The following is a 13,492-nucleotide window of genomic DNA, read 5'->3' on the forward strand; positions in this document are numbered from 1 at the left end:
TTATAATCAGCAATTTCACTAATAAAAGAAAATTACATTACTTTGTTCTGTATGTGCCAAATGTATGTTCTCCATTGATTTACATGAGACCATCAAGTAGAAAGCAAATGTGAGGATCAATTTTTAAAAAGACAGGCTTCCTCGTGTGAGGCCTGCCTTTCTAAATGTTTTTAAGCCTTTCCTGTCAACCTAGGAGGCTTTTTAAAAAAGGTAACATTTTCTTCTAACAAGTAACTATTTTACAGAGTAGGGAAGGAAGATTCTATAGGAATACCATTCATCATTTTAAGTATTGTTATATAAGGGAAATTTGTCTTAGTAATGAAAAACTTTTTTAAAATATTTAAGAGGCATGTATTTTAAAAATATTCTACATCTATAAGATTTTGTAATTTAATTACTTTGGATTTTTAATATTTCTACATAATGACATCTGACATCTCTTTTTCTGTTTGTGTCTCTAACAGGGAACCAGAAACTAGTAAAGTGGCCAAGCCGGTTTCCGAGCCCCTGGGAGACTCGGGAACGCGTCCACTCGCTTGTCACCGCCCGCGGGGGGTCCTCAGAGCTTGGCAGCCATGAAGTTAATATGTGGCTTCACGAGGGGAAACAGTGGCAAACCACGCTTGAACTCGGTCATGTTCTGAATCACTTCAGGCTGCAAAGAAAAAGTTTCCTCTTAGTATATTTAGCCTAAAAAGCAGAACTGAATAGGACAGAGACATTTTTCTTTTTTTGTTTTGCACGCACACCGGTTTCTACCCCATATATTACGACCTGCTGACCTCTCCTCCTGAATCAGCAGGGCCAGAGGGTCTACACAAAACTATGGCAGGGTCCCCGAGGGACTGTGGCCCGGGGAAGACTCTCGGCTCTCTCCCGGGTGCACAGGGCTGCACACGAGGGGCTTGCTTGGCGCCGAGGCCCCGGCAGAGTGCCCACGTGCATGTGCCCCCCCAGCCTGATTACAGGGCCGGTTTTCCTCCTCCTGCAGGTAAATGCCAGCTTCTCCAGATGATTCAAATATGCAGGCAGCATGGAAGGGGCTGGGGACAGAAGTGGCTGGAGAGGCCTCATGGCAGAGTAACACACTGTTCAAGCCAGAGACAAAGGCAGGCGAGGGCAGGGCTCAGTGTCTGTGCAGCTGAAAAGGAAGATCTGCCCCCTGGGAGCTGTCAAAAGAACGGGGACCAGGCTTGTAGGGCGACCTTCAGCAGAGGCTCAAATACCTGGTGACCCGAAGCTTCTAGGTCTTACGTGTCCGGATGACAGGCTCCTTCTAACTAGTAAGCCCTCTAACAGAGCAATCTAACATAACATTTACATTTCTTACTTGTGGCAAGGGTGGCGCTTGTGACAAATTTATATCATTTTGACAGGGGAACTCTCCGACCACAGGACCTATAAGAAAATGAAGGAGTTAACGCTTTGCATTTATCGATATTAGCACACAAGAGTAACTTTCAAAAAAAATATTGAAACCAGACTCAACTCATTAAAAACAGTATCAGACCCGGTTCACGTGCTTCCCATATCCTCTCAGGATGCCTGTTCCCCACGGCCCTGCGGCCTGTCCTGCCTCCTACCTGGAGTGTCGCCAGTGATGGCTCACGCTGTTACCATGGTCAATAAAGCCTTGGCAGCAGCAATTTCAGTGCCCAGGTCTGACCTCACTGGATCCCGAAGCTCTGGCCACCACAACAACCCAGAGGCCACGGAATGAATGGTTCCGGGGCAAACCTTGGCCAGGTGGAGACAGGAGACAGGAGACAGGAGGGACCGAGCGGATAAACTCCTTGCCCTTCCTCCCCACACCCAGCATTCCACGCTGCTTCTCTGGAGATGTCCTCTAGCAACCTGCTGTGTTTCCTCACAGCGCTGCGGCCAGCCCAGCATTGTGCCATCTGGTGTTGGCGCTCTCCTTTCCTGCCTCGTTGCCCTCTCCTTTATTTGTGCTTTGCTAGAGCGGACCCATCTCCAGCTGGTTCCCCTTCTGTGCTTTCTTACTTCCTGGTGCTCCATAAAGGATGTGGCTATGGCAAGGGACAGCTATCATGTGTCTAAAAATACATATTTTTTAAAAAGGCCACATTCAATACTCACAAGAATCCATTTCTCTGGCAAGAACATGGACGGACACCTTATGTCTCCTTGGGGCATCTACTGCCAACATTTCCTAGGCAGAAAAAATGGCAAAGTCACACTTTTGCCCCACTAAGGAACAAAAAGGGGCTCTCTTTCAACTGTGAAGAATCAGACCCTCACCAGAAACAGAAAAGGTGCTTCCTTTCCTTTTCCAGCACTTACAGTATTTCATTTAAACTCTACGAAGATTAAGCAAGAATTACTCTTAACCCCATTTTACTAATAAGAAGAATGAGCCCAAGAAGATTAAGTGACGTGCTCAGTAAGTAGCCAGGCTGGGATTACAAACCAAGCCTGGTACTCTTTGGGGTGCGGTGCTGAGACTCAGCCAAGGGATGACCACAAAGCCTACTCCTCTAAGAACCTTCTCAGATTCTGCCTCAGGTCACTGCGGTGGTTCCTCATCTACCAAAAGAGGAGGACACTAATATTTACTGAAACCTGCCTTGTGTCAAGTGCTTCCCTATGTTAGCTCACTTGGGTCTCTGTAAGCTAAGCATTGTGATGACTCCTGTTTTAGAGACACAAACTCCAAAACACGAAGAGGTGTGATGACCTGCTGGCAGCACACAGCTTGTAGGGGGCGGTATTGGAAGTGAGGCCGGCTTGCTCGCTCCGTCCCACCACGTTACTTTGATTGAGGGATTCCCCTTAGCTGCTTCCATGAACACATAATAAATGTCTTAGAAACCAAAAAGGGCTGAGCACGATCACCTTCTTTTGTAGGCAACTGAGAACAGACCTAACCTCAGAGCTTAACAGTCTAAAGTAGTAGATAAACACCATTAAAACCTGTAACACAGCAGGAAGAAAATGTATTCTGATTTAAAACACTACTTAGAACATTTAAAAACCCTAGGACTGAGTATTACTAACAAAGAGAACAATAACAGAGACTCTTTATTAAACAGCAGTAAGTGCCAATCACTTTAAACACCTTGTTTCAATCAATATTCCAAAGATTTCCTGTTTTGTAAATAGAGAAACCGAGGCTTAGATGCTTAAGCGACTTGGCCAAGGTCACAGAGCCAGCTGGCTGGTGATGGCGCTGAGCCCTGGGTCTGTGTTCGGAGGCCACATGCGCTCCTGCTGCTACTCCCACGGCTGAAAGGGCCGCTAGAGGAGCGGAGAGCACCACGCGAGGCCGGCCGCTCCCTTCGGGGCGCCCCAGGCCAGTGAAAAGCAGCGGCGTGTGCTGTGTCCCCACCCCCAGCTCTGCCCCGCCCCCCGCCCCCACCGTGCGGCTCTCTCTCCATCTACACAAAGCTCGCCTGGGATTGTATTTCAGATCAAAATTCTGTGTCATATATTTTAATTAACAGAATATGCATAAACTTTTACATATCCGTTTCTATTTTAATAATTTTATTTGTAAAAGCAGGTTCAGGTTCACAGCAAAACCGAGTGGAAGAGATTTCCCATACATCCGTCGCGCCTACATACACATATCGCCTGCCTCGTATCAAAATGTACTAATATTTTAAAGACTATTACAGCAAAAGACCAAGAGCAGTCTAGATGACTCTTATCATCCTTTACACAATGCAAGGGGAATTGTGAAGTAAAGAAAATAACTTGCTCCGGCACGTCCATGGCTGACAAGCTTCTATCTCATTGTTACAAAAAGATGCATTCAAAATACTGGCTTTCACTGTCAAATTTTGAAACTAAAATTGTATCATCTTACTTTTCATATTGCTTAGGCGTTACTGGTCATATTGATATTTGTTTGCACATACAAAGGACAGTGGCCTTAGAGTTTCGCAGGAGGTTTGGGGGAATAAGTGTAAATGACTGGCAGACAGGGTAAGGTCACCATTTTCCTCTAGGAAAGAGCACCTTGCGGTTGGGATATTTCCTTCTCCTCACCCTCCCACCCAGCACCAACACTGGTGAGCAAATAGGTTTTGGAAACGCCAATATAGGAGAAAAATGTGATTAGCCTTCACTGTATAAGCAATTTCACAAAATCATTTTAATGAGAACTGCATGTATTGACTCTTGTATTGTTGTATTGTATTGTTACAATGTATCCCTGAAAATTAATGAAGTAGATGATTTCTCTCCCCAAGAGACGTTAGCATAGGGTGAGACTGAGTTCCTGACCAAACAATTAGTACCTAATAAATCAGGTATGAACCAGGAGAAGTGACTAGAACCCTAGCTGGGATACTGTTCTATGGTACTATGGTAATTACAGACTGTAACTTTGCTCTCTATCCTTCCAAGTAGACATAAAAGTACTTTATTCAGAGGTCCTATTATATTACAAAATACCTCTCTCTCTCTCTCTCTCTCTCTCTCTCTCTCTCTCTCTCTCTCTCTCTCTCTCATAGTACAATTCTACTGTAGTAAAAACTTTTAATTTCTGCATGTAGCATGCTTATCACACATTATATACCTACTTAAGAAAATTTTTGCTACCCTCCTTATAATTTTCCCCATTCAAGAGGGACCCAAGGAGGCCCACTCCAAGACACATCATCATTAAAATGGCAAATATCAAAGACAAAGAGAGAATCCTCAATGCAGCAAGGGAGAAACAGGGAGTAACATACAAGGGAGCCCTGATATGGCTAGGAGCTGACTTCTCAACAAAAACACTACCAGCCAGAAGGGAATGGCAACAAAGATTCCAAGCCATGAAAAGCAAGGGCCTACAGCCAAGGTTGCTCTACCCAGTAAGGCTCTCAATTAAAACAGAAGGGGAAATAAGGAGTTTCCCAGACAAAGGAAGGCTAAAAGAATGCATCTCTACCAAACCAGCACTACAAGATATGCTAAGGGGACTGGTTTAAGAAGATGCAGAAAAAGAGTAAGAAAAAGAAAACCACAGGTACAAAGAGAAGAAATGAATAGGTTTCTATTAGTAATAACTCTCAATGTAAATGGACTAAATGCCCCAATCAAAAGACACAGGGTAGCTGAATGGATAAGAAAACATGACCCACACATATACTGCCTACAAGAGACCCACCTCAGAACAAAAGACCTACACAGATTGAAAGTAAAGGTATGGAAAAAATATTCCAGGCAAATGGGCAAGAGAAGAAAGCAGGGATAGCAATACTTACATGAGATAAAATAGCTTTCAAAACAAAGGCCATAAAAAGAGACCCAGAGGGACACTTTATAATACTTAAAGGAAGAATCTGTCAAGAAGACATAAACATTGTAAACTTATATGCTCCCACCATAGGAGCACCCAAGTATATAAGGAAAATCTTGGACAACTTCAAAAAAGATATAGACAGCAACACACTGATAGTAGGGTGTTTGACAACACCCCATTGTCAAAAATGGAAAGATCTTCAAAACAAAACATCAATAAGGATATTGTGGAGCTGAATGACGCACTGAATCAAATGGACTTAACTGACATATATAGAACCTTACATCCCAAAGAAGCAAAACACACATACTTTTCAAATGCGCATGGAACTTTTTCAAAGATAGACCACTTGATAGGACACAAACAAAGCCTCAGCAAATTCAGGAAAATTGAAATAATACCAAGCTTTTTCTCAGACCACAAGGGCTTGAAGCTGGAAATCAACCTCAAAGAGAAACTTCAAAAACTTGCAAACTCATGGAGACTGAGCAGTAGACTATTAAACAATGAATGGGTCAATAATGAGATATGAGAAGAAATCAAAACATTTCTGGAAACAAATGAAAATGAACAGACAACAGTCTAAAACCTATGGGACACAGCAAAGGCAGTCCTGAGAGGGAAGTTCATAGCAATACAGGCTTACCTAAAAAAGATAGAAACATTTCAAATAAAAGACCTAACACTACAACTTCAAGAACTGGAGAAACAACAACAAATAAATCCCAGAGCAAGTAGTAGGAAGGAAATAGTCAAGATTAGAGCAGAACTGAATGACATAGAGATGAAAAGAACAATTCAAAGGATCAACCAATCCAGGAGCTGGTTCTTTGAAAAGGTAAATAAAGTCGACAAGCCTTTAAGCAGACTCATCAAGAAAAAAAGGGAGAGGACCCAAATAAATAATATCAGAAATGAAAGAGGAGAAATAACAACTGATACCACAGAAATACAAAGGATTGTAAGAAACTACTATGAACAATTATATGCCAAGATTTGAAAACCTCTATAGAATGGACAAATTTCTAGAAAAGTATAATCTTCCAACACCGAAGGAGGAAGAAACAGAAAGCTTGAACAGACCGATAACAGTTGGGGAAATTGAAGCAGTAATCAAGAAACTCCCGGCACACAAAAGCCCAGGGCCGGACGGTTTCACAGGAGAATTTTACAAAACATTTAAGGAAGAGCTAACCCCTGTCCTTCTCAGACTATTCCAAAAAATCCAAGAGGAGGGAAGACTCCCAGACTCTTTTTATGAGGTCAGCATCACCCTAATCCCAAAACCAGATAAAGACCCTACAAAGAAAGAAAACTACATGCCAATTTCACTGATAAACATAGATGCTAAAATCTTCAACAAAATATTGGCAAACCGCATCCAGCAATACATTCGAAAGATTATCCACCACGATCAAGTGGGATTCATCGCAGGGATGCAGGGATGGTTCAATATACGCAAGTCAATAAACGTAATACATCATATAAATAAAAGACAAAAACCACATGATCATCTCGATAGATGCAGAAAAAGCATTCAAAAAGGTACAGCACCCATTTATGATCAAAACACTCAGAAAAATGGGAATAAATGGGGCATTCCTCAACGTAATAAAGGCATATATGAAAAACCTACAGCCAACATCATACTCAATGGGCAAAAACTAAAAGCTTTCCCACTAAGATTGGAAACACGACAAGGATGTCCACTTTCACCACTTCTTTTCAACATCGTATTGGAAGTCCTAGCCACAGCAGTCAGACAAGAAGAAGAAATAAAAGGCATTCAAATAGGAAAGGAGGAAGTAAAACTGTCATTGTTTGCCGATGACATGATAGTATACATAGAAAACCCTGTGGACTCCACCAAAAAACTACTCAACCTAGTAAGTGAATTTGGCAAAACAGCAGGATACAAAGTCAATATTCAGAAATCGAAGGCATTTTTGTACACCAGCAATGAAATAGAAGAAGAAGAAATCAGAAAAAAAATACCATTCGATATAGCAACAAGAAAAATAAAGTACCTAGGAATAAATTTAACCAAGGAGGTAAAAGACTTGCATGCAGAAAACTATACAACATTGAAGAAAGAAATTAAGGAAGACATAAAAAAATGGAAGCATATACCATGCTCATGGATTGGAAGAATTAATATCATCAAAATGTCCATACTACCCAAAGCAATTTATAGATTCAACGCAATCCCTATTAAGATACCAATGACGTATTTCACAGAAATAGAACAGACATTTCAAAAATTTATATGGAACCATAAACAACCCTGAATAGCCGCAGCAATTTTGAGAAAGAAAAACAAAGTAGGAGGGATCACAATACCAGACATGAAACTATATTACAAAGCCACTATACTCAAAACAATCTGGTACTGGTACAAGAACAGACCCATAGACCAGTGGAACAGAATAGAAAGCCCAGAAATAAGCCCATATGGCCTATATGGGCAACTAATATTTGACAAAGGGGCAGAAGCATGAAATGGAGTAATAATAGCCTCTTCAACAAATGCTGTTGGGAGAGCTGGACAGTTACATGCAAAAAATTGAAATTGGATCATCAGCTGACACCATACACAAAAATAAACTCAAAATGGATAAAAAACTTAAAAATAAGTCGCAACACCATAAAAGTCCTAGAGGAGAACGTTGGCAGGAAACTCTCAGATACCCCACGCAGCAATTTTTTCACCGATGTGTTTCCTAAAGCAAGGGACATAAAGGAAAGAATAAACAAGTGGGACCTCATCAAAATGAGAAGCTTCTGCACGGCTAAAGAAAACATTAGCAAAATGAAAAGGGAGCCAACCCTATAGAAAAATATATTTGCTAATGATACATCAGATAGAAGTTTGATCTCCAAGATATATAAAGAACTCACTCAACTCCACTCCAAGAAGACAAACGATCCAATCAAAAAATGGGCAAAGAAACTGGACAGATGCTTTTCCAAGGAAGAGATAGAGGGCCAAGAGACATTTGAAAGGATGCTCAGCATCACTAGCCATCAGAGAAATGCGCATCAAAACCACAATGAGGTACCACCTCACACCGGTCAGAATGGCCATCATAAACAGATCAACAAACAACAGATGCTGGCGAGGCTGTGGAGACAAGGAAACACAGTACACTGTTGGTGGGAATGCAGACTGATGCAGCCATTGTGGAAAGCAGTGTGGAATTTCTTCAAAACGCTCAAAATGGAACTGCCTTTTGATCCAGTGATTCCCCTGCTGGGACTATACCCTAAGAATCCCAAAATGCCAATTCAAAAGAACCTATGCACCCCAATGTTCATAGCAGCACAATTTACAATAGCTAAGTGTTGGAAGCAACCTAAATGCTCACCAGTAGATGATTGGATCAAAAAATTATGGTACACTTACACAATGGACTACTACACAGCAGAAAGAAAAAAAGAACCACTGAACTTCGCGACAGCATGGATGAAACTAGAGAGCATTATGTTAAGCGAAATAAGCCAGAGGGTGGAAGACAAATACCATATGATCTCACCTATAAGCAGAACCTAACCAACAAAACAAAGATGAAAGGAAAATAAGATCAGCAACACTGAAAGGAAAAGAAACCAACAGAGACAAGAGGGAAGGCGGGAGGGGTAGGTGGGGGGAAAAGAAAGGGAAGGGGCAAGTCAAGGAACATATAGCAAGCACTCATGGACAAAACCAAAGTGGGGAAGGATTGAAGGAGGGAGAGGGGGGAGAAGAAGGAAAAAAAGAGAAAAAGAAAATTTTTGCTACCCTCCTTAAAATTTCGTTACAGGTGGGGAAAATTTAGATGTGCTAATAACCTCTTAAAGCTGTACTGGGAAAATTTTAATAATGGTGACACCTCTCTTTCCTCCTGACAAGCTTTCTCTGAGCACAGGCATTCAAACATAGTAAGATCCCTGAGCACAATTCAGAGGTGAGCAGTCATTTATGTAAAGGAACAGCCGCAGTGGCACCTAAATGCGTGAAGACAATTTATAATCGTCTGAGATTGGAAAATAATCTAATTCTCAAGTTCTATTTGTTTTCATTGATCTTCCTTCCCACCAAACAAAATGAGCAACGTTCTTCATGGGCTAGGGTGGGGAACAGAGAGAAGGGACCAAAGGGAAGCCTAAAGAGATGGATCTAGAAGCCAGGAAGAGTCATCCCAGTCCTGGGTCCAGGGAGAGATGCAAATGGTGCTGGGTTCAGTATGAATTGTCTCTTTTTTCTAATAGTAATATGTGTCAAAAATACTCACATCGATAAAAACGCCTTCATAAATCCTGCCTGAATGGGTTCAAAGCAGCAACCAACACACAACACAGCACATACAATATTTCCTTATCAGTCAAAATCTAAATATATGAATTGAATTTACCTTATAGAATTTGATGATATCTTCCTTGGTAAGCGTCTTTAAATATGCAACTTCTGTATTATCTGAAAAAGTAATCATATAGTAATTTATTAATATTCCCATTTTAAGCACCCCAGAATACTACACTAAATGACAATATACATCACTTCAACACTCCTAGGTATTCATATTTTTAAGTGACAATCTACTCCTACAAGTAGTGAGGGAATAAATTACAAATAAAAAGTTAAGAGGATATCCTGACTCTCTACAAATGAGCTGTTGGATCTTGGGCTAGGCACTTCTACGTTTTTGAGCCTCGGTTTCCTCATCTGCAGACTGGGGATAATAACCACTTCATGTGGCTGTAGTGAGAACTCATTAAAATGATAAATAACAATAACACATAGCCAGGACAAATGGCAAATGCTGAGTAAGTGGTATGTACTATATTAATAATGAATACAATTGCTAGAAAAATTACAGGAAAGGAACTAGAGGCCCAGAAAAGGTGAGTTGGCCAAGACCTTCAGTTTATGGGTGTCAGAATGAGAAAACACTCCAACTCTGACTTCTAGTGTCACTTAGCACAGCCCTGTTAATCTCTTCTCTAGAAGAAAGGTGAAAGGAAGCAGACAAGCAGGAGGCTTTGGGGCGCAGAGCGCTTCCAAATTGAAGAGCACTGACAAATTTTTGGAGAGCCCTAAAGGCATATGTTTGAACTCCTGTCCCTCCACGGTAGCGCTGGTGTCAAGAGAGTTCAACCTGCAAATTTTTCATTTTTTTTAGTGTTACAGGAAATAGATACCTACATGTCTAGGCTCAGAGCTTTGGGGGCACAGTGATTGAACACAAAAAGTGAAATATGATTTATTATTAGTGCATTATTATGAGATACAGGTAGGTCCAGCTCTAGTTCTAGAGAAGAAAAAAAAGACAGAGTTTCTAATAGGAAATATTCATGTTAAATAATGCATCCTGAGAAGTGTTGTGCCCCCCCCACCCCCAAATCAGCACTAGACCATCACCTAAAAAATGAACACCATTTTGTAGAAAAGCCTCAATGTCCTTAAATGTTACACTTATGTGCCATGAATGTTGGGATTCTAATTTTGCCTTACCTCTGTCAAAATTGTATTGCTGGGAGATGATTTCCCCCCAATATTTAGCACACTCGGCAGACAGTTTCTTTGGTTTGTCTAGTCGACGAATTGCTAGTGCTTGAATGTGTTTTTGGAAGGCCTCTTCTGTCATGTCCTCTATGGACTTTTCCATGGTGATTAAAAAGGCCTCCACTCTGCTTTCTAGGTAGTGAGGAGGCTTTTCCGACTGGATGATGAACCGTAAGCCCTGTATGCCGTTGGCTCGACGAGGACCGCTGAAGACGATATAGCCTGAAACATAAACGCCAGCCCGTCAGGACCTCGGCATTTGAGACTCGGGTCACTTTTAATCTTTCAAAAATTATCCTGTCAGAGGAAATAAAATCTACTTTAGGGTTTTATGATATTAACCTCTGAGGAAATATGAGCAATTAGGATATCCTCAGGTCCCAAGGACAGAACAAAGAAGCTCTTTAAAGAATAGTCAGAAAGTGGAGACAAATTTTTCTTTTAAAAAAAACACCCAAAACCAAAACCAAAAAAATCCCTCTATTCATCATTCAAATTCAACATCCCATAACTCCTAATTATCTGCTAGCTAATCCCCTTCCATCTATGGTAGAGTTATTCCCATCCCTGAGAAATGCTGGACACGTTTTCATCCCCTAACGTGGTCCTAGCACTGCTTCCTTTCACATCCAAGTTCCTCATGTGGACTTGCCTCTACCATTGCATTTCCTGTTGGGTAACCCATTCCTGGACCAACTCTATGCTGACTATAAATCTCTAGAGCACAAGTAATTGAAGGTCTTATTTCCACTGACATCGTATGAACGTAACATCTTTTCTAAGTCAAGCTGTGGCCTGCCTCCTTTAGCTGCTCTGCCCGCATCGCACCTCTGACAGAGGCGGTGCCTCTGGGTCCCACTTCTGAGAAAGAAACTCTCTTCAGTGCAGCCTGTAAAGTTTAAATCACTCTATACTATAATTGTAATTATCCCTTTACAGATCTGCTCTCCTGATTAGATTGTGAGATCCTTGAAGGGAAGGACCAGCCAAAATATCTATTTTCATGGTCTAGCATCTATGAAGGTGGTTGTTTAAAAACAGACTGGTGCTTGGAGAGACTCACCCAAATCCTTTTTCACTGGTTCTTCCCAGTCATTACTGGACCTCCTCCTCCTCCTCCTCCTTCTTTTCCTCATTTGACAAAACCCTAGGATCTCCAAGACTTTTAATAGTGACTAAAACCCTGCCTGAAACATCTCAACAAACACTGACTGAGCACATCCTACGTGCCTCAAGCTTGGGATACAAAGATGAATAAGAGAAAATATCTGCACGCTCAGGGAACCCCAAGTTTACTGAGTCTAGGCTTCTCTGGATGACTTGCTTTCCACCTTGCCACCCATAACAGCCTGCCCTTAGCATCTTCTCACCTCTACCCAAAATGCCCTCTTTATTGACATGCATGTAATGTAAACACAGTGTCATCTCCTTAAGAACTGCTTTCATGTCCATAAGATAATAACTGCTTGTCTTTTACAAGTGGATTCCCCACAAACAAGGTTTTCACAAGTCTTTCTGTATAGAGCATGCCTGAGGCAACATGCTAGGGGACCTTACATGTGGAGTATGTCCTCTAAGGACAGTGGTTGTTCCTCAAGGTCTATGGTACCTGCTATCCCCCACTTCCCTCTCACCCAGCTGCTCCTTGGTGCGCAGGGTGTTGAAGCAAGGCTCGGAGATGATCTGACAGAAGAGCTCCAGAAACATATTCTCCGAGGTGCTCTGCATGTCTGTTTGGTAGTATATCTCGATGCCACAGTTATTGTGAACTTCATTCCTCTGCTGATAAACAAACCATCCTCCTAAAAAGTTTCAAAAAGAGAGTAGCACATTCAAACAATTATTTAGAGTTTAATAAAGTTAATGTTTCGTTTGACTTTTAAAAGTTGTTCAATTTGATTGGTGTTTTTCGGCAATTCCAACCTGCAATTAATTTATTAGAATATTTTTTAACACTTAGTATTTTGAAAATGGGATGTGAACTGAGTTACTTTTGGGCGTGGGGAAATCTGCAAGGGAATTTGAGAGACAAAAGAGAGAGGGGTCGTAGGAGAGGGGAGAGAAGGCGGGAAATGTAGTAGAGTTATGAAAGATTTCACTTTGAAATTTTGTTTTTAGACTGGCATCACTTTGCCTGATGACCAAGTGCTATGGTGTGTTTGGTTTTTTTCATCCTCACCCAAGGACATTTCTTCATTGCTTTTAGAGAGGAAGGGAGAGAGAGAAACACTGACGTGTGGAAGAAACATTGACCGGTTGCCTCCTGTACGTGCCCAGACTGGGGATCGTCTGTGCCCCACCAGGGATCAAATCTGCGACCCAGGCATGTGCCTGGACTGGGAATCAAACTACCTCAGCCTTTTGGTTATGGGACCATGCTCCAACCAACTGAGCCACATCAATCAGGGACAAGTGCTGTGGATTTTGAATGGCCAATCCTAATTCTTCCTCTCGGTCACACTGCAGCGACAGAGGAACAAACTAGCGCTAGTCTGAAATGAACCATTACCAGGTCTGTGGTGACGGGTGATACAGAACAACAAAGCTGTGCTCAAGGTACCCTTGCACATCCAACAATGATGTCCTCAGGTAATGGTCTGTTTGAGGCGCTGTAGTAGCTACTCAAATAAGCCAGGCACAGACCCTGGTTTTAAGAACTGTATAAACTAACAAGGGATACGGAGATGCATTTC

At 41.7% G+C, this 13,492-nt stretch overlaps 1 protein-coding gene across 2 annotated transcripts in view; it reads right to left on the minus strand.

Moving 5' to 3' along the window:
- Window positions 1–384: 384 nt before the first annotated feature.
- The window catches only part of IDE (insulin degrading enzyme), a 92,300-nt gene continuing 79,192 nt past the window's right edge, over window positions 385–13,492 (minus strand). For both annotated transcript variants that reach the window (XM_054572860.1, XM_054572859.1), the window contains exons 20-25: window positions 12,434–12,601; window positions 10,749–11,021; window positions 9,649–9,710; window positions 2,104–2,176; window positions 1,334–1,401; window positions 385–658 (exon numbers count right to left, since the gene is read on the minus strand). In XM_054572860.1, coding sequence (XP_054428835.1) covers window positions 563–658; window positions 1,334–1,401; window positions 2,104–2,176; window positions 9,649–9,710; window positions 10,749–11,021; window positions 12,434–12,601 — 740 coding nt within the window. In that variant the 3' untranslated portion in view covers window positions 385–562. The remainder of the gene's footprint in view (window positions 659–1,333; window positions 1,402–2,103; window positions 2,177–9,648; window positions 9,711–10,748; window positions 11,022–12,433; window positions 12,602–13,492) is intronic.

The sequence above is a fragment of the Pteronotus mesoamericanus genome, unplaced genomic scaffold (assembly GCF_021234165.1).
Source record: "Pteronotus mesoamericanus isolate MK-2021 breed Mesoamerican mustached bat unplaced genomic scaffold, CSHL_Meso_final contig_24, whole genome shotgun sequence".
Lineage (NCBI taxonomy): Eukaryota > Metazoa > Chordata > Mammalia > Chiroptera > Mormoopidae > Pteronotus > Pteronotus mesoamericanus.